The 18629-nt window shown below is 51.0% G+C and overlaps 1 protein-coding gene across 1 annotated transcript in view; it reads right to left on the reverse strand.

Annotated features, from left to right (window-relative positions):
- The window catches only part of LOC137165215 (plasma membrane calcium-transporting ATPase 1-like), a 53482-nt gene extending 35186 nt beyond the window's left edge, over positions 1-18296 (reverse strand). The window contains exon 1 of the mRNA XM_067566383.1: positions 18153-18296. Within this exon, the coding sequence (XP_067422484.1) occupies positions 18153-18296 (144 nt within the window). The remainder of the gene's footprint in view (positions 1-18152) is intronic.
- Between the last annotated feature and the right edge of the window lie 333 nt (positions 18297-18629).

Below are 18629 nucleotides of genomic sequence, written 5' to 3' on the forward strand. Positions count from 1 at the left end.
AGGAGACGAGGGTGCCCACCTTATAACTTTCAGTCCAGAAGTTAGAGTGCTCATCTGGGATGCGGGGACCCAAGTTCAGTTCCCCTTTCTCCACGTGAGGGGGAGAAAGGTTCACACAGGGGTCTCCTATGGCTCAACATGATGCTTCAACCACTGAGCTACGAGGGCTCCCTCAATCGCTCCTGCTGAAGCTGCTCCACACTGGAAAAATAAAGAAAGGGTGACTGGAGCAGGGGGCTGGACCCTAGATCTCCCACTACCCAGGTGGTGCCCTAATCACAGGACTACAACGTCGTTCTCACCTGCGTTCTCAAGGACTCATGAAGTATTTATCCTGTGTGGCCCAGTCACTGGGGGTGTGAATGAGAGAGACTCTCTGTAGTCCAGTGCACCCACCTGGGGGCTGGATTCCTGGGGTCCAAGCCACCGGTTCCAGTCACTCGTTCAGTATGTGTCCATGGTGGAACAGTGTCAACAGGAGTGCGTGACGGTGCACCACAGCTAAGTGGTTCGTGCACTCCCCTAAGAGCTGGGAAGCACTGGTTCAAATCCTAGCACTGCTGTGACAGAGAGAGGGGACTTGAACCTGGGTCCATATCCCAGGGGTGTGCTCTGAGCACTAGGCTAAAAGTTACAAGGTGGGCAGCAGCACTTCGTGCTCCTCAGGTGGAGAGGATGTTTGGGTGACCCTTGTTTTGGGTGGGGCACCTAACTCATTCCTGCAAGAAATGCACAAGCTGTCTGACCCCACGCAGCAGGTGGTTAGTTGTGGATCATGAGCAGAGCTATGCACCACCCTGCAGCCTGCACTCTGGTGCCCGTCTCCATGAAAGTGGCAGGACTCAGCACACACGTCCCTCCTCAGCATCTCCTCTTGGGTGGCTCCGCTTTGTGGATCTGAGGCTTGGTCTACACTGCCGACGGATTTCGGTGGCAGTCGTCGGGAGATATGCAAGCTATGTAGAGTTGCTTGTGTATTTCTTGTCGACTTCCTAACTTCTATTTACTGTGGCGACCCCACTGTGCTGCACCGACGGGAAATACCCTCTGATCAATGAAGCGTTACTCTTCTTGAGGGGGTGGATTAATGGCGTCAACTTCTGGGTTTGATTGAGGGGGTCTCCACTGCTGCTCAGTTGATCCCGCAGAGTCGATCCTGCACTGGTGACAATGTAGACATAGCCACAGTCTAATTGTCTGTCATTCATTCATTGCATAAGGAGTCTAGGCACCTAACGTGCTTTGTTCTGTTCCTATGATTTTCTAGGCACCGTGATACTCCATGTTGCAACGCCTACATCCCTTTGTGAATCCCAACCCCTGGGACTTGCATGGCCTATGGATCACAGTGGAGCCAAAACTGGGACTTAATCTTCTAACTCTGGGATCTGGGCGTCAAAGTACCTTCGCAGATCCCACCCAGGCTGGCTGAGCCTCAGTGACCACAAGACAATCATCCAGATTGCCCTCAGTGGGCCATGGCTCTCATTTACTAAACACTAATTATCACCAAGAAAGGCCACCTCTGCCCACAGCCTATGGCCAGCTTTGCTCCAGTTATGCACCTGCACAGTGGTCTGTGACTGCTGGGAAAAGGACCCAGGAGTCCTGTTTCTCAGTGCTCTGGACCATGTTGCTGCTGTTACTTTGGATCAATGATTATTATTATTTATTTGGGAGTTTTGGCCATTTGTTCTGCTCCCTTTTCTACAGGTGTGTTCTGTCCCTGAGTCTCTGTGGCTGCCCGGAGAATATTGCTAGGTTTGGGGGGTCCCTCAATAGAACTGCTGAAATGTCACTGCACTGCCTGGATTTAGGTGTAGACTGTCCTCCCATCTACCTGAGAGCCCCTGAGTCTGAATGAGGTTCATACAGCACTTAGCACAATGGGGGCCTGGGCTGAGATCTCGTGACATGTTTCCCCAGAAAAAAAGGTTCACTCCCAGCCCCCCTGGCAGAGGCAACAGAAGCTTGTTTTAATGGGGAGGCAGTGGGATGGGGGTGGGAATTCTGCACGGAGGGGGCAGCCACTTCCAGGTGGGAAAGAGGGCTCCCAGCCATTTGCGTCTCTCTTGTCAGAGGTAGCTGCTCCTTGGCTTGGCTCAACCACTCTGGTTCCTACCTGAACCCAGGCACCTCTGTGGCCACTCCAGGTCCCTGCCTCTAGGCAAGCATGCAGCTTACAGGGAATATTGGTTCCCAGAACATAGAGCAGAGTGACACATGGGGGAGGAACCATGGATCAGCCCCCAGTGTTTTCATGGCAGGGGCACCAGCTGCCCGGTTCCACCAGCCCAACCTCTGAGGCTGATCCCCAGGAGGTGGTTTGCTGCCATCTAAGATAGGACACAGCGGGAGACGGGCCAGCAGCTCAGGCCAGGAGTTATGGGAGCGTTTGGGAGGGGAAGTGTCACTGGGGGGGACAGGGATCTCACATCACTCATGAAGGCTCCTGGGTGCTGGGGGCCCATTTTGAAATGCCTTGGCCTTGGTTTTTAGAACCCCAAACTGCAGCTGGTGCCATCCATCAGCCTCAGCACTATGGAAATCAGGCCGGAGGCATCCCAAGTTGGGATCCCAAATTTGGAGGCACTAAATAATCAGTAGTGACTTGTGTCCTCTGCTACTGAGAAGCTGCTGCTATGGGCTATGCCATGAGGGTGGATGGTCTTGTGGATGGGTTAGCGGCATGGGACTGGTCTCTGACACTGCCTCCTTCGGCAAGTAACTTAGTCTGTCTGTGCCTCAGTTTCCCCATCTGCAAAATGGGGCTGACCATACTTCCTATCTGTGTCTTGCCTATTGAGCTGGAGAGGGCTTTGGGCAGGGACTGTCTCTTAGTGCGTATCTGCGCAGCACCCACTCCTGATTGGAGTTGTGCCTCTGGGTGATGGATATTTAGAGTCCCACCCTGGATTTCTCTCTCGTCTGTTTCACAGGCTGCTTAGCACAATGTGCTTTTCTATCTCCAGTGCGAGGCTGAGAACTATTTGCTTGTATACCATTCTAACTCCTGCCCCTTCGGGGCATGGGCCCACACCTCGTTCTTTATAAAACCAACATGGAACCTTTTATTTGCCTTGCCCACTCTCTGACCTGGAGGCCTACAGCCACTGGCTCTCCTCCAAGGTGCTCCCTGATCGCTGGAACACCCCCTCTAATGCATGCATGCATATACTTGAAGCTTTCCTCCTTTGCAGAAGGTGCCAGGCTGACAGCAGTGGATGGAGGAAGGTTGAGTTTTTTTTATTGTCTAATGTTCAGTGGAATGGGATCAGGAGGCACATTTTTCATCTCAGCCCAGGGCGACAGAGAGGGCTAATCCATCACTGGAAGGAGACACATAGACGGGGGAGTGTACTCTGAATTCTAATTAACTCATCAGGGCATTTTGCCCCCATTCGGCTGCCAAGAAACAATTACATGGAAACAGCTCTGGGTTTGGAGCCTGGGAGATATGTTCTGCTCCTGCAGACTTAGCCCTCCAGCCAGCAGAGGGAGCACAAATCAGCTACAAAAATCCCAATTCCCAAGCTCACAGGGGTGCACAAACCAGAAGGTGAGGGAGTATTGTAGCTGCTTCAGAGTCCGGGTTGGCCCTTGTGGTGATAGCAGGCAACACGGGCTGTGTGAGTCAGTCTGGGAGCTAGAGAGAACCACGGGGTCTGGCAGTGGCCAGAGGCCTCTGTAGTGACTCTGCTGAGAGGAGGAACAGGGAGGGTCCCGCAGACCTCCCATTGCCAAACCAAGAAGTTAAAAAAACTGGAGTCAGGCTCCTAAAAATCACTAGACTGGCTCCAAAATGCCTTCTGAACTGTCCTCTGATTGCTGATGCCCCTGGCCTCTTCCAAAGCGGGTCTGTGTCAATGAGCTGCTGATTTGTAGTGACAAACTGATTTTGGCCACTATACCCCATGTTCCCTGTGTGCCTCATCACCAGCTCTGCATCACCAGCCCCATGGCAGCTCATTTTGTGCCCACTCAGCCTTCTCTTCTTCCCCAGCCCCCACACCCAGTCACACAGTTCTGCACCCCACTGCCCCCCCAACCCCCCTCTACCCTTCCCCCCCAGCGCACCTTGGCTCCTGCTGCAACTGTGAAGGTTGATCATCTCCCCCTTTCCCCCAAACACAGGGCTGGAGAGTTTGTGTGCTGTGTCTGATGCTGGCCATGGAAGCATGGTGCCTCCTGCCCGCTTAGTGCAAAGCATGGCCTGTGTGCCGGTGGGGGGCAAGCAGGGTTGCCACCTGATGGGTTGTTAACCAGCCTGGCCAGTGTTTGCACTGCCCTGCCAGTGTTGGTGACAAGATTTAATGTGCTGGGTTTTTTCCACTTGGGGCAGTTAAGCTCCCCGCTCTGGAAGAAGAGACCACGGCTCAGTAACTGGGAGCAGAAGAGGTGGAGCTTAGTGACTCCTGGCTCGGGGTGGGAAGTCAGCCAGGGCAGCATTTCTGGAGAGGCGCATGTGTGCTGCCAGGTGCCACATTTGGCAGGAGGGGGTGGCTGTTGGGAAGCAGCGGCACGGAGGAGCCTCCTGATTGTAAATGATCTTGCTGTGCTCAGGGAGCAGGAGGCCGGAGTGTCTGGGCACCTGGCATGGCCCCAGACATGGGGCGCATGGGAGAGGGTGGAGAGTGAACAGGGGCCCCCCCACCTCCCGCAGGCACCCAGATGCACCCCTCCCCTGGAGCCAGTGGCCATATTTTTTTGCATTCTGGAGGTGGCAACCCTGCTAACTCATGCCATTTGCACTGCTGCCCCAGTCAGGTCATGAGCCTGGTCTGGACCCTTACAGCCCAAAGTGGTTTGGGTGTCTGAGAAACATCCTAAGTCCTCTGAGCTGATGACACCTCTTGGACAAAGGCAGAGTGTTCTCAGGACTCTGGCGGCTGCTCGTCAGAATCCGGGGTCAGCAGCTTTCAGGAGGTGCTGCAGGGGCCAGCGTGGCCGGGGAGGGTGCTGGGAAATGACTGAGTGGCTGGGGGAGGGGAGTGCGACCAGGCTGCTGGTTTTGCTCCATGTGGCTCAAGGGATGAGAGCTAGCACAGAACCTGGGTTGTGCTGCGGGGGGGGGGGGGGGGGAGTGGAACTGGGGGGCTGCGAGTGTCAGGGGATGTGGTTATAAACAACGGGAGGAGCTGGGAGCCCAGGGCAGGTGCACAAACACACAGAAATAAAGAAGTAACAGATTCTCCTCCCCCCGGCCCCTCTCCCCACCAGAGTCTGTTTGAAGCCCTCTCTTCCTTCCTTCTCCCACCGCACTTCACTCAGCCTGCCCTGGACTGGGCCTCCTGCTGGCGACGTGGCCTGGCGCCAGGGAGAACAAAGAGCTAACAGCTGGGTTTGCAGCATGCGGCTGAGAGAAATCATGAAAACAGCACTTTCTTTGAACCAGTTTCTCCTCCCAGCCAAGAGGGGCTGCCTTTGCCAGTGGCACTGGCCGGGCTGCTCACCACAAGAATAGATTCCAAGAGGAGCAGGGATCAGTGCGGGAGGCCAGGTCCAGCAAGCATGCTCCCACAGGCAGTGTTCATCCTTCCATGCCCTACATCAGAGGCTCACCTCTTTCTTCTCCCAGATTCCAGGTCCAGGTGCTATCTCGCCCCACGTGGGTCCATGGATCCCCTCCTGGGAGGGTGGATGAAGGGAAGGCCCCGCGTGTTACATTCCATCATGATGTTTAGCAAAGTCCTTGGTGCTGTCACACACAAAACCAGACCCTACAGACTAATTCCAGCCAGCTGGGACGGGAATGCCGTCGTGTGGGCTGAAGGTGAAGCGGCTGAGGTAATGATAACCAGCAGTGTGCTGAGTCCGGGGAGCTGCAGAGAAATAATGCATTGATCAAACACACGTAGAGAACACGAATTGTGCATCTGGCACAGTGTGCACTGGCCTTTAAAGGACAGAAGTAGTCGGCTAGTGAAAGGATCCCAGTCCTTGCTCCAGCTCCCTTTACCCAGAGGCCTGCCTGGCCTTGAGGATCCCCCTCCCACTCTCCTGTGTGGCGGGGTCCCTGTAAACCTGACAAGGCTGGGCTGCGCTGTAGGGATGCAGAGAGTTGGACACTTGCTCTGGCGGTAGCCACACACTTCCAGGTGCTAGTGGACAGGGTCCTTCTCCCCAGTGTTGGCCGCCCTATCAGGGTCACGATCCCTCTGCGAGTCTGGCCTGTGAGGCCTCTGGGCTAGTGGTGTCCCCCTGCACTGGGACCTGCCGAGGGTCCCCCTCGCTCTTCCCAGCTGCTCACCACACCTGGCTGCAGACAGCTCCAGCCCCAGCTCCTGCTCCCCTCTGCTCAGTGCAGCTGTGCTCGGCTCTGCTCAGCTCAGCTCTCTGGGATGCCCCTCTGGTTCTGCTGCTGTGGGTCACCTCAGCTCAGCTCCCTGGGTCTCTTCTCTGGCCGCCCAGACACTGGATGCTTGGTCCTTAGCTTGGTCCCGCTCTACTGCCCAGGCAGGCACAGCCACAGACAGGCAGCTACAGCTCACATGGAGCACAGCACCCCCTACCCTCCTGGCTCCCTCATTGGCCTGCCTACCCTGTCAATCACGCTGAGCTAAGTTGGCCTCTCTCCAGTGGCCCTGGGGCTGTGTCTGTTTCAGGGTCCTGCTTCCTCAAGAGATGGCACTAAGTTTCACTAAGGGGCTAATAGACCCCTTACACCTCTCTATACACCTCTAGGAGGAGTTCAGACACCTTTGCCATATCTTCCTTGTCTGCCACCGCCATGAACTTTACTGTGGCCTTGGCCTCGCCCTTCAGGTGTTCCTCTAGGAAGTCCACACGATCTTCTTCAGGTACTCGTAGCACACACATAGCTGCCTTCACAGACTTGATCCACTCCTCCACCGTAAGGTCTCCTGGTCTAGTCTGAAAACCGCTGATTTCTGTGACCTTCTGCTCTCGTGGGATATAAATAGTAGGGGTTTCTTAGTTTGTGTTGATCTATTAGTGCTTTAGCCAGCGATAAGGCTTCTCTCTGTTTGGTTATGGCTTGTTGTAATATCTCAGCTTGGTCTGAAAATCTATGCTGAAGTTCAGCAAACTGGGCCCATAGTTCTTCAATTCCAGCCATGGTGGGGTTCTCAGCCAGGCTTGGATCGTGCTACCAGAACTCACCCAGTGAACAAATGGGGTGGATCCTATGGATAGGATCCTGTTTGTGCTGCCAATTATGTAAGCGGGGGATGGTCCCGCTATTGTGGGGAACTTTCCTGACTCATACACTACCCCGGTGGAGTTGGCTAGCAACAATTCCCTTTACCCAGAAGCCTGCCTGACCGTGAGGACCCAATATCCCTCACTCTCCTGTGTGGTGGGGTCCCTGTAACCGTGACAAGACTGGGCCCAGGATCCCTGGGGGGCTCAACCCCCAACCTTGTCGTGGTCACTTAGGGCAAGGGCTAGGGTCCCCATTCTGGGGCACCCTCTCTGCATTGGATGCTCCCCGACCCACTGACCAGTGCATACAGTTCAAAGCAAATACAATTTTTTAAACAGCCACCAATTTTTTATAATAAAAGGAAAAATGGGAAAGGTTAAAGGAAAACACCTAATGCCATCCCCTGGGCCTAGGGGCACCTCACACAGTGTCTTCAGGTTGTAAGGGACATTCATAGCCCGTTCTTCACACGTCCCAGACCTCCTGCCCAGGCCCTGGCTGTGCTGTGGTGACATTGTGGGTCAGACTGGCTCTGGCAGTGGCCATATGCCCCCAGGATCTAGGGGGCAGGGCCCTTCTCCTCACCATCACCCCCCTGCCGGGTCACAACCCTCTGTGAGCCTGGCTTGCACGGCCTCTGGGCTGGTGGCGTCTCCCTGCACCAGGCTCTGCCCAGGGTCCCCCTCACTTTCCGCAGCCGCTCACCACACCCGACTCTGGATGGCCCCAGCCCTTGCCTCTGCATCGCTGCTGCTCTGCCTCCAACTCAGCTCCCTGGGCGGTGCCTCTGGCCCCTCTGGCCCTGGCTGCTGCTCTCTGCTCCCATCCCAGCTCAGCTCCCTGGGCAGCGTCTCTCTGGCGCTGGCTGCCTGGCGCTGGGGGTGACTCTGACCTCTCTCCTTAGCTCAGCCCTGCGCTGCCCAGGCAGCTCCAGCTCACACAGAGGAAGGGACCTCCCTGGCCTTTTGGCTCCCTCATTGGCCTGTCCACCCTGTCAGTCAGGCTGACCTGGAGCATTGGCCTCTCCCCACTGGCCCTGGGGGCTGTCCATCTCAGGGTCCTTATTTCTCCTTGACCTGCCCCTGCCCTTTGGTGCTGGGGGATGCCAAGCACACCCCCCACACAGTGTCTGTGAGGGGCTAGAAGTACCCTCAGGCTGGAAAAGGGTGTAGAGTTACAAATAAATTCAGGGACCAGATGCTGCTCAGAGTCTCTCCATTGGGAAAGAGGAGGAATTGTTTATACCCTTGACCCTTCCCAGCATGTTTTGTGGTAGCCTATAATTCCCATGGCTCGCTGGGAGTTACACCCGCCAGGATGCCTAGGTTCTGCACTGAAACAGGACTGTGATGGTGCTGGTCCGGGTCCTGTCCTAAAAGCAGCAGCACAGTCTGCTACAGGCTCCCTTTAGGGAAACACCAGTGATCCCAGCCAGGGGATGTGGTGGGGGCAATACCCTGAAAAGATCAACCAATGATGAACACCCGGCTGCTTCAGTGAGAGGGCGATCCTGGGCAGCAGTGATGCTGAAAGAGGCCCACTGAACTCAGCTGCAAACTTTGATTTCGATGGGCTTTGGCTGACAGTGAACGGCAAACTGGACAGGGGGTTGCCATGGGATAGCCCAGTCAAGAAAGTCCAATGCAGTTTTTGGGCATGTACTATTGTGTGGTCAAGGCACAGAGCGGGGCTGTGCTAGTCCCTTGCTCTGGCTGTGGGGTGACCACGACTGGAAGAGTGCAGTTATTCCTCAGACAGACACTGAGGGGCTGGAGGGATTAATGGGCAGGAAAGAATGAAAGAGACAAATCTCTCTGGTTTGGCCTAGGTCTAGGTGAAGGGTGTGAAACCAGGGTGGGTGAGGAATTAGTTGGGCACAAATGGGGTGACATTCAGAAAGGGAACATTTAGCCTGAATAGCAGGAGAAGCTTCGTGGCACTGAGAGGTGTGAGAATGTGGAACAACCCCCACCCTGCAGGAAGTGGCAGACACCCCAGCTCTTGAGGCTCTTAGTGCCCGACAGGACAAAGCACGGGAAAATGGCTTGTCGGGACCCTGGCTGCAGGAGACGGAGGTGTGACGCTGGCTGGATTAGGGGGACCATTTATGATATTATTTAATAGCAGTATTTCAAGATTTACAGTAATTCATATGAGATGTCAGGTACTGTTGGAAAGGTTATAATTTGCTAAGTAAGATTATATTGTTTATGTGTATGGGTGGGTCATATTTGTATTGGAAGTTATGGATATGTTTGATGTATCTGTATTTCAGCTTGTGCTGTGTTTCTGGGCAACACCCCAGGAAGGGTGGCTGCAGCAATAAGCTGCTTAATAGCCCATTAAGGAAACACACAGGTAGAGAAGCCAGGGATACACCTGGGGAGTCACCAGGACATGTAAGAACATGCCCTATGGAAAGGGGACTCTCTCTGACTCAGAGGCTTTGCCGTGCATGTGCTGAGTGTTGCGTTTGAAACAAGCCACATGGCAATCCACTATAAAAGGCAACTGTACCACCACATTCATATTGTGTTCAGTCAGTCTTCAGTAAGTCTTTAGTCTTCACCTACCTCTGGATCAACTTAGCTGCAATTGAAGCTGTGAAACAAAGGACTGAGACCCATCCACATACTGGATGTACACCAGAGGAACTGTACAAGCCTGCAAACCCCACAGCTCTACAGAGAACCTGATATAGATGGACTTTTGAATCATTTGTATGTATCTGACTGCTTTGACCATTTAACATTTCTCTTATAGTTCATTTCTTTCCTTTCATAATAAACCTTTAGTTTTAGTTACTAAAGGATTGGCTGGTAGCATGGTATTTTAGGTAAGATCAAAACTTATATTGATCTGGTACTGTGGCTGACTCTTTGGGGATCAGGAGAACCTTTTTGGTAAAGAGCATAGAGTTTCAAATAACGTATCTCTTTACTGGACCTAGTGGCTGATTGGGAGCCTGAGACTGGAATGCAGTAAAGGGGGCTGTGTGTATTTTGTTTTAGCTTTTTCATAACCAGTGGGGGGAGGGGTCAGAAACACTGTTTGTGCCTGGTTGAGAAGTCCTCAGTGTTACCTGTTAGTTCTGGGACGATCTGCTCTCCTTTTGCAGCCTGTCCTGCCCTTGGCATTTTCATGGTCTACCCTAGACACAGATGGGTCACAGGAGGGACTGAGCTGATGGGCTTAAGTGGGAACATCAGTTCCATCGATGGTGCCATAAACAGCAGGTAACACAAAAGGATTCCCATGGTAAAGGGGAACTTCCCATTTCAGTTTTCATCACTTTCTAGAGGACAGGATGGCTCCTGGTTACAGACCCAGAGCAATGTGTATATAGGACACTGCCTGAGACATACAGCACTGACAGAAGCCAGGGGCATGTGCCTATTGGAAGAAGAACATTGTTGGAATTGAATTGTTGGAATTGCCTATTGGAAGAAGAACATTGTTGGAATTGAATTGTTGGAATTGCAGTCTGAAATTTTGTATTCACAGAACAGTCCTCTTGGATCATAATGCAAGATCTGGTCTCCTCATGGCACTTCAGCGCATGGAAAGTGGAAATACTCCAGGGAGACTGTATGTCATGGTATGTTGGCCCCACACACAGCTCCCTGAGACAGCAGAGAACTTTCCTGACAAATAGAAGCACCAACACAGATGCTGAGCTGCTTCTCTTAGGTCATCTTGCCCCATGGATGAGCCTGGTGCTTTAGACACTCCTGGTACCAAAGAACTTATTAGATCAGCTGGCAAAACCAAGAGTAAGTGATAAACAGTGATTTGAGGGGGGTCTCCAGGTTCCCGCAGGACACAGATGTCCCTCCCCCAGGTCACCCTGTGCTGACCTTGCTGAGGAGTTGCTTGTTGAGGGAGATTGCCCACCTCCCCCCTAAGGAGCTGCCAAGGGGGAACCAAACATTCCTCCCAACCTTTTGATTAGTCTGCAACTCACACATCCTGGATCTTGGTTTTCACTGACTTCAGTGGGAGCTTAGATGATCAGGCATCATCAGTTTCCAAAATGCCTTCCTTCCCCTATAGCCAGGAAATTTCATCCCTCCCCCCCCAGACAAGGACCTGCCCACAGCGATCAATGCATTCGTCACCTCCAGCTTTGACCAATGTCATTCACTGTATTGGAAGCCAAATGTAAATCATAGAATCATGCAAGTGTCAGACTGGAAGGACCTCATGAGGTCTAATCCAGTCCCCTGAACTCATGGCAGAACTAAGCATTATCTAGACCATCCCTGACAGGTGTTTGTCCAACCTGCTCTTAACAATCGCCAGTGACAGAGATTCCACAACCTCCCTATGCAATTTATTCCATGGTTTAATTACCCTGACAGTTAGGAAGTTTTTCCTAATGTCCAAATTAAACTGCCTTGGCTGCAATTTAAGCCCATTGCTTTTTGTCCTATCTTCAGAGATGAAGGAGAGCAATTTTTCTCCCTCATTCCTCTAACAACCTTTTATGTACTTGAAAACGGTTATCATGCCCCTCCCACCCCAAGTCGTTTCTTCTCCAAACTAAACAAACACCATTTTTTCAATCTTCCCTCATAGGTCATGTTTTCTAGACCTTTCATGATTTTTTTACTCTTGTCTGGACTTTCTCCAACTTGTCCACATCTTTCCTGAAATGGAACTGGACACAATACTCCAGTTGAGGCTGTATCAGCACAGAGTAGAGCAGAAGAATTACTTCTCCTGTCTTGCTTACAACACTCCTGCTAATACATCCCAGAATGATGTTTGCTTTTTTTGCAAGTGTTACACTGTTGACTCATATTTAGCATGTGATCCACTATGATCCCAGATCCCTTTCTGCAGTACTCCTTCCTAGGCAGTCATTTCCCATTTTGTATTTGTGCTATTGATTGTTCCTTCCTAAGTGGAGTACTTTGCATTTGTCCTTATTAAATTTTGTCCTATTTACTTCAGACCATTTCTCCGGTTTATCCAGATCATTTTGAATTTTCATCCTAGCCTCCAATGCACTTGCAACCCCTCCCAGCTTGGTATCATCTGCAAACTTTATAAGTGTACTCTCTGTGCCATTATCTAAATCATTGATGAAGATATTGAACAGAACCAGACCCAGAACTGATCCCTGCAGAACCCCACTCAACACACCCTTCACGCTTGACTGCGAACTATTAAACTACTCTCTGGGAACAGTTTTCCAACCAGTTATGGATCCACCTTATAGTAACTCCATCTAATATTTCCCTAGTTTGTTTATGAGAAGACAATGCAAGGCAGTATCAAAAGTCTTTCTAAAGCCAAGATATTCCACATCTACTGCATCCCCCCATCCACTAGGCTTGTTACCCTGTCAAAGAAAGCTATTAGATCAGTTTGACTCAATTTGTTCTTGACAAATCCATGCTGAATGTTACTTATCACCTTATCTTCTAGGCATTTGCAAATTGATTGCTTAATTATTTGCTCCATTATCTTTCTGGATACTGAAGTTAAGCTGACTGGTCTGTAATTCCCTGGGTTGCCCTTTTCCCCCTTTGTATAGATTGGCACTAGATTTGCCCTCTTCCAACCCTCTGGAATCTGGAAGATAATGCACAGGCTCCAGCTGGTACAGGATGCAGCTGCTCACCTTTTCCGTGGCTTAGGCCACTGAAAGTGCTCGGTATCTTTGAAACTCAGGGCCTCAAGGCTCAGCTGGTGATTTAATTTCTGTCTCTGCTCTATTACCCCGGCGGATCTCAGCCCATTGCAGGACGTGCTGATGCAGGGGAGGCATGCTTGCTCCCTTCGATCTTGCCAGGAATCCATGTCTCGCAAGAGGAGCTGGCTGGAAATTTTTCAAAAAAATGTTTTTTGTCAGAAAACGATGCTATGTTAAAAGTGAAACTTTGCATGGAAACGTATTGGATTCAGCTAAACATTTGTGGGGAAGGTGTCGCACATCCAGGGTGGAGCTGCTGGTGAGTAAGGCTAACCTACCCTCAAACAGCCAGTAGCCCCATGGCTACGGCAATCAACGAGGGATGGGGGAGACCCAGGTGCAAGTCTCTCCAATGGCTGACATAGAGCAGTAGCTGGACAGTGGGTTTTTACATCCCGGGAGAGTGCCCTCACGAGGGGCTAGAGAGTTGCACACATGCTCCCTGGAGGAGAGATTAGCTCATGGCCAGGTGGCTCAGGCACTCATGTAGCACGTGGGAAAGTCACTCCTCTGAATTAGGCAGAGCAGCGACTTGAACTGGGTTTCCTGCCTCTCAGGAGTGCACCCCAGCCACCAGGCTAAATGCTATAATGGGGCAAGTTGTTCCCTCACGTGTGTTTTTTGGTGAAAAATTTCAAAGGTCTCATTTTCATTCCCCATCGGAATGAAAGTGAATTTCAAAACCTCAACATTTTTCACAAAATAGAATTCTTGTCACTCCATTGTGAGACCTGGTCCCTCGTTGCCCCCACTGCAGTGTGATTATTGCATATCTTCCACAAAGCTGTAAATCCAGCTCTGTGGGTTCAACACACATCGCTTATTGAAAACACACTTGTCTAGTTTCACACCTGGGGCTTGTCTTACAGATGAGTTAGCCCCCTGTGAATGTGTCTCCATTAATTTATTTGAATTTAACTAGCAGATGATATGGCCCTGACTGAATCCTAATTTCAATGACATCCAAATTAAAAGCATATTTTGACATGTGCTCTCAGTGCCTTGATCTGATCATATGCCATGTGTGAGCTTCTAAACAGATTGAAAAATCAAGCTATTAATTGAAAGCAGCAGGTTCCTGGAGCTGATGGCCATCTTGCTGAAATTGGTGTCCAGAGTAGGAAGGGCCTAATGCTTGAGGCTGGAAGCAGGCTGCATGCTGCTGTGATATTGGTTTAACAAGGACAAGAAGAGTTTCACTGATAAGCTGTGATGAGGAGGCCTCACTCTCTCTATATCAAGTGAATTCTGTGCCAGGATTTGCCAGACTAACTCAGAATGTCAGCCTTGCTGATCCATTGCCATATCAGACATGCCTACTGGCCCATCAAGTCCTGTACCCTTCCTGCTGCACTGGCCATGATCTGATAATTCAGAGGAAGACAAAAAGAAACAAACAACAAACCCACAATTCACCTGGCCAGCAGGGCAATCCTGCACCTGGAGTTGATTCCTTCCTGACTCCTGTGATGATCAGCTGATGCCCTGAAGCATGAGATTTAATTACTCTTCTCTTACCCTGCTTCATAATGAATATGATGAGAGGGTCTTGGACTGTTTCTCATTGAAACAGAGAGGTTCCTTCCATGCTTGCTCAGTTATTTGTGAAAGCAGATTGGGAAGAGGTTTACACGATGTCCCGGTGTCATTAATCTTTCCATTTATCCCTTTTCAGTGAGATGAGTCCTACTTTCCATTGCAACAGATCAATGTTGAGAGGATGCATTTCCCCCTGAGCAGTCTCTCAGAGGAGGTAGCACTGAATGCTGACAGCAGCACAGGCTGAACAGAGACCTTTCCTGAGGAAACAATTCCAGTGGATCAGCCAAAAGCTGAGGGAAGGGGTGGGTCCAGTTTTCAGGGGGTACCCGCTTGACAGCTGGGAGAAAGAACCTGCTTCTCCTGCACGTGCCTGCTTTGTCCCAGGGAATCCTGAAACCAAAGCCCTAGACCTGCACTTACTGACATGGACGCTGATTTTGGTTGCTTGAGTTTTTGGGTGCCCAACTTAAGAAAAGTGAGCACCCAGCAACTCACACATCCAGGATGTACCATGCTGATTTGGAGGACATGGCACTGGCCTCTGGAACCATCATTTCGCTGACCCTGCCTGCACGCATGGCTATCCACACAGTGCTAACCTGACTCCCAAAGTCCGGCCCAGCCTGCTCTGGGCTGAGCAGAAGACCTGGTATAGATTCTCAGGAGTCCAATCTCTTCTTCGGTTGTTCCCAAGGCCTGCTCAAGAACCTGGAGGGGGATCTTCCAAGGACATCACACCTGCCCCCGTCGCCAGCAGTTGGCACTGTCAGAGACGCACTTCAGCTGCTTTTGGCACAGATGCATTTGCAAAGAAATGCGTCCATATATAACAGAGCCAAACCCATAAGTGTAGAGGAGTTAAGAACAGGGTGCAGGGAAGGGACCAGGAGCTGCTGAGCTGGAAAGGGTGGCTCTTGGCTCTCCAGACCTGACATCATCATCATCACAGGAACTCCTGGAACAAAATTAAAACCACACTGTTAGTTTTAGTTTCTGAACCTGACTGGGCTGGCAGTGGCAGGATCTGTGCCACGATTTTGCCATCTCCCTGAGCATCTCTTTTTCCCTTCTTTTTATTAAATCCAGATGATACGTTTTTAAATAAGCTCCTCCCGACTTTTCCCCAAAAGCATCACAGCACCCAAGTCAGCTCATCAAGATCTCCTCCTGCCCAGGGGCCCAGGCTGGGATGCTCCTTCGATCCAGATGGGGTTAGGGTGAGAATTATTAGAAAAATTGTTTCCCTTTTAATCCGAAAGGTTGTCAAACCAACGTCTGGCTGATTGTCAGACAAATGTCTGGGCTGGGGAATGGGTCCCTCAGCACTGTACAGCCGGGGAAGGCTGGAGCGGGCTCAGGAACAGGCCATGGAAGGGCAGACAGTGAACAGAGAGTGATTCCAAGAAGGACTGTGTGAATTGGAACAGCCAGTCCGTTCCCAGCCCAGGTCTGTTATTCTAAGATAAACATGAGGAAGAGAGGGGAAGAAGAGAGATGAGGCAGAGGAGGGGAGAGAGAAACAACATCAGCTTTGCGGAGGCATCTCAGAGTCTCTTAATAATTAAAGCTCTCTCAGGCTGAGCTATTCATTAGTAGAGCCGGGTAAACCAGTAAAAAACAAATACACAGGGGAGGTGCGGATGGCCCGTAAAGCCTCTTCCCTTTTCAATCCATTAACAGAAAGGGCTGGGGAACACACGGGCCTCCCATGTTCATTGTTCCCCACCAGCCCTCTCTCCCCACAAGATGGGCTCTCAATTGCTCCAACCCCCAGCAAGCTACCCCCCAGCAAGCTACCCTCTCCTAGTCAAACCAGGCCATGCCCTCTGCCTCACCCCTCTCTAGGCCAGATTCTCTGCCCCCGTCTGCGGAGTGGTGCAGAGAAATTGGAATTTGGCTCTGTCTCCCCTAGAGGGGATTTCCTGGCTGTGGAGGATTCCCCAGTGGGTTAAGCGTGCTCCTACCCACTATCACCGCTGGGAGCTGGGGCACTGTGAGGGCAGAGGGTCCCTGGGAGCAATTGTGTGTGTAGATAGACTGGGATAGGGCATCCCCCACGTCAGAGCAGGCAGAGAGTGGTGGGACTGTAACCTGAGTGCAGCAGAGAATTGAGCCCACTGACTTCAACAAAGTGATCTTCGTCACTGGGGCAGGATCCACATTCTTTGTCCATCACCCACTATAAGGCAATGGGCCTATGGGAGTGAGGCCTAGTCTATAAATCCCATTTCCTTTATGTTCTGTAAACATTAATTTCTCTTCAGCCTATGGGATATTTCTATGAACCGAACCGAAGGCAGTTCTTTTGTGTGGAGATGCCCCTTCTCTGGGCCAGACCACAGAGGGCTAGTTCCTCAGTTCTTGGCCAGGAAAAAGGCTAGAATAGTTTCAGAATCACCAAGAGACGGAAATACGGCAGAGTGGCAGTCTGAGTGAAGCACACATCCACAACAGTCATTAGATCTCTGATCACATCCGAACATGCAGAGGTCTAGGGAACTTGGCTATCTCTACCTCTCCAGAGGAGTGGAAAGCATGAAGCCGCATGTGTTTAGTCATCTTCTGTTCTTAAACTACAGGAATCAGATAATCCTAGAATCAAGAAGATTAGGGATGAAGGGGCCTCAGGAGGTCAGCTAGTCCAATCCTCTGCTCACAGCAGGACCAACCCCAACTAAACCATCCCAGCCAGGGCTTTGTCAAGCTGGGCCCTAAAAACCTCTAAGGACGGAGATTCCACCACTTTCTTAGGTAATCCATTCCAGTGCTTCACCACCCTCCTAGTAAAAAACTTTTTTCACCACTCCTCCACTGCAATTTGAGACCATTGCTCCTTGTTCTGTCATCTGCCACCACTGAGAATAGCCTAGCTCCATCCTCCCAGGAACCCCCTTCAAAGTAGTTGAAGGCTGCTATCAAAATTCCCCCTCACTCTTCTCTTCTGCAGACTAAATAAGCCCAGTTCCCTCAGCCTCTCCTCCTAAGTCATATGCTCCTGCCCCCTAATCATTTTTGTTGCCCTCCACTGGATTCTCTTCAATTTGTCCACATCCTTTCTGTAGTGAGGGGGCCCAAAACTGGACGCAATGTGGCCTCACCAGTACCAAATAGAGGGGAATAATCACTTCCCTCAATCTGCTGGCAATGCTCCTACTAATGCAGTCCAATATGCTATTAGCCTTCTTGGCAACAAGGGCACACCATTGATTCATATCGAGCTTCTTGTCCACTGTAACCCCCTGGGCCTTTTCTGCAGAATTGCTGCCTCACCAACCAGCCCCCAGTCTGTAGCAGTGCATGGGATTCTTCCGTCCTAAGTGCAGGTCTCTGCACTTGTCCTTGCTGAACCTCATCAGATTTCTTTTGGTCCAATCTTACAATTTGTCTAGGTCACTCTGTATCCTATCCCTCCCTCCAGTGTATCTATCACTCCACCCAGCTTAGTGTCATCAACAAATTTGCTGAGGATGCAATCCACCCGATGCTCCAGATCATTAATGAAGATGTTGAACAAAACTGGCCCCAGAACAGACTCCTGGGGCACTCTGCTTGATATCTTCTGCCAGTTAGACATCGAGCCATTGATCACTACCCATTGAGCCCAATGATTTCGCCTGCTTTCTATCCACCTTATAGTCCCTTCATCCAACCCATACTTCTTTAACTTGCTGACAAGAATACAGAAGGAGACTGAACCAAAAACTTTGTAAAGTTAAGCTATATTACATCCACTGCTTTCCCTACATCCACAGAGCCAGTCATCACATCACAGAAAGCAATCAGGTTGGTCAAACATGACTTGCCCTTGGTGAATCCATTCCGACTGTTCCCGGGCATCTTCCTCTCCTCCAAGTGCTTCAAGATGGATTCCTTGAGGACCTGCTCCATGATTTTTCCAGGGACTAAGGTGAGGTTGACCAATCTGTAGCTCCCTGGATGCTTCTTCTTCCCTCTTTTAAAGATGGGCACTATATTTGCTTTTTTCCAATTGTCTGGGGCCTCCCCTGATCGTCACAAGTTTTCAAAGGTAATGGTCAATGGCTCTGCAATCACATCAGCCAACTCCCTCAGCACCCTTGGCTTCATTGAATCTGGCCCCATGGACTTGTACATGTTCTGCTTTTGTAAATAGTCCTGAACCTGTCCTTACACCACTGAGGGCTGCTCAACAACTCCCCATACTGTGCTGCCCAGTGCAGCAGTCTGGGAGCTGACCTTGTC

The sequence above is a fragment of the Emydura macquarii genome, unplaced genomic scaffold (assembly GCF_026122565.2).
Source record: "Emydura macquarii macquarii isolate MOO-44397 ecotype Brisbane River unplaced genomic scaffold, CSIRO-AGI_Emac_v2 contig_2768, whole genome shotgun sequence".
Taxonomy (NCBI): Eukaryota; Metazoa; Chordata; order Testudines; family Chelidae; genus Emydura; species Emydura macquarii.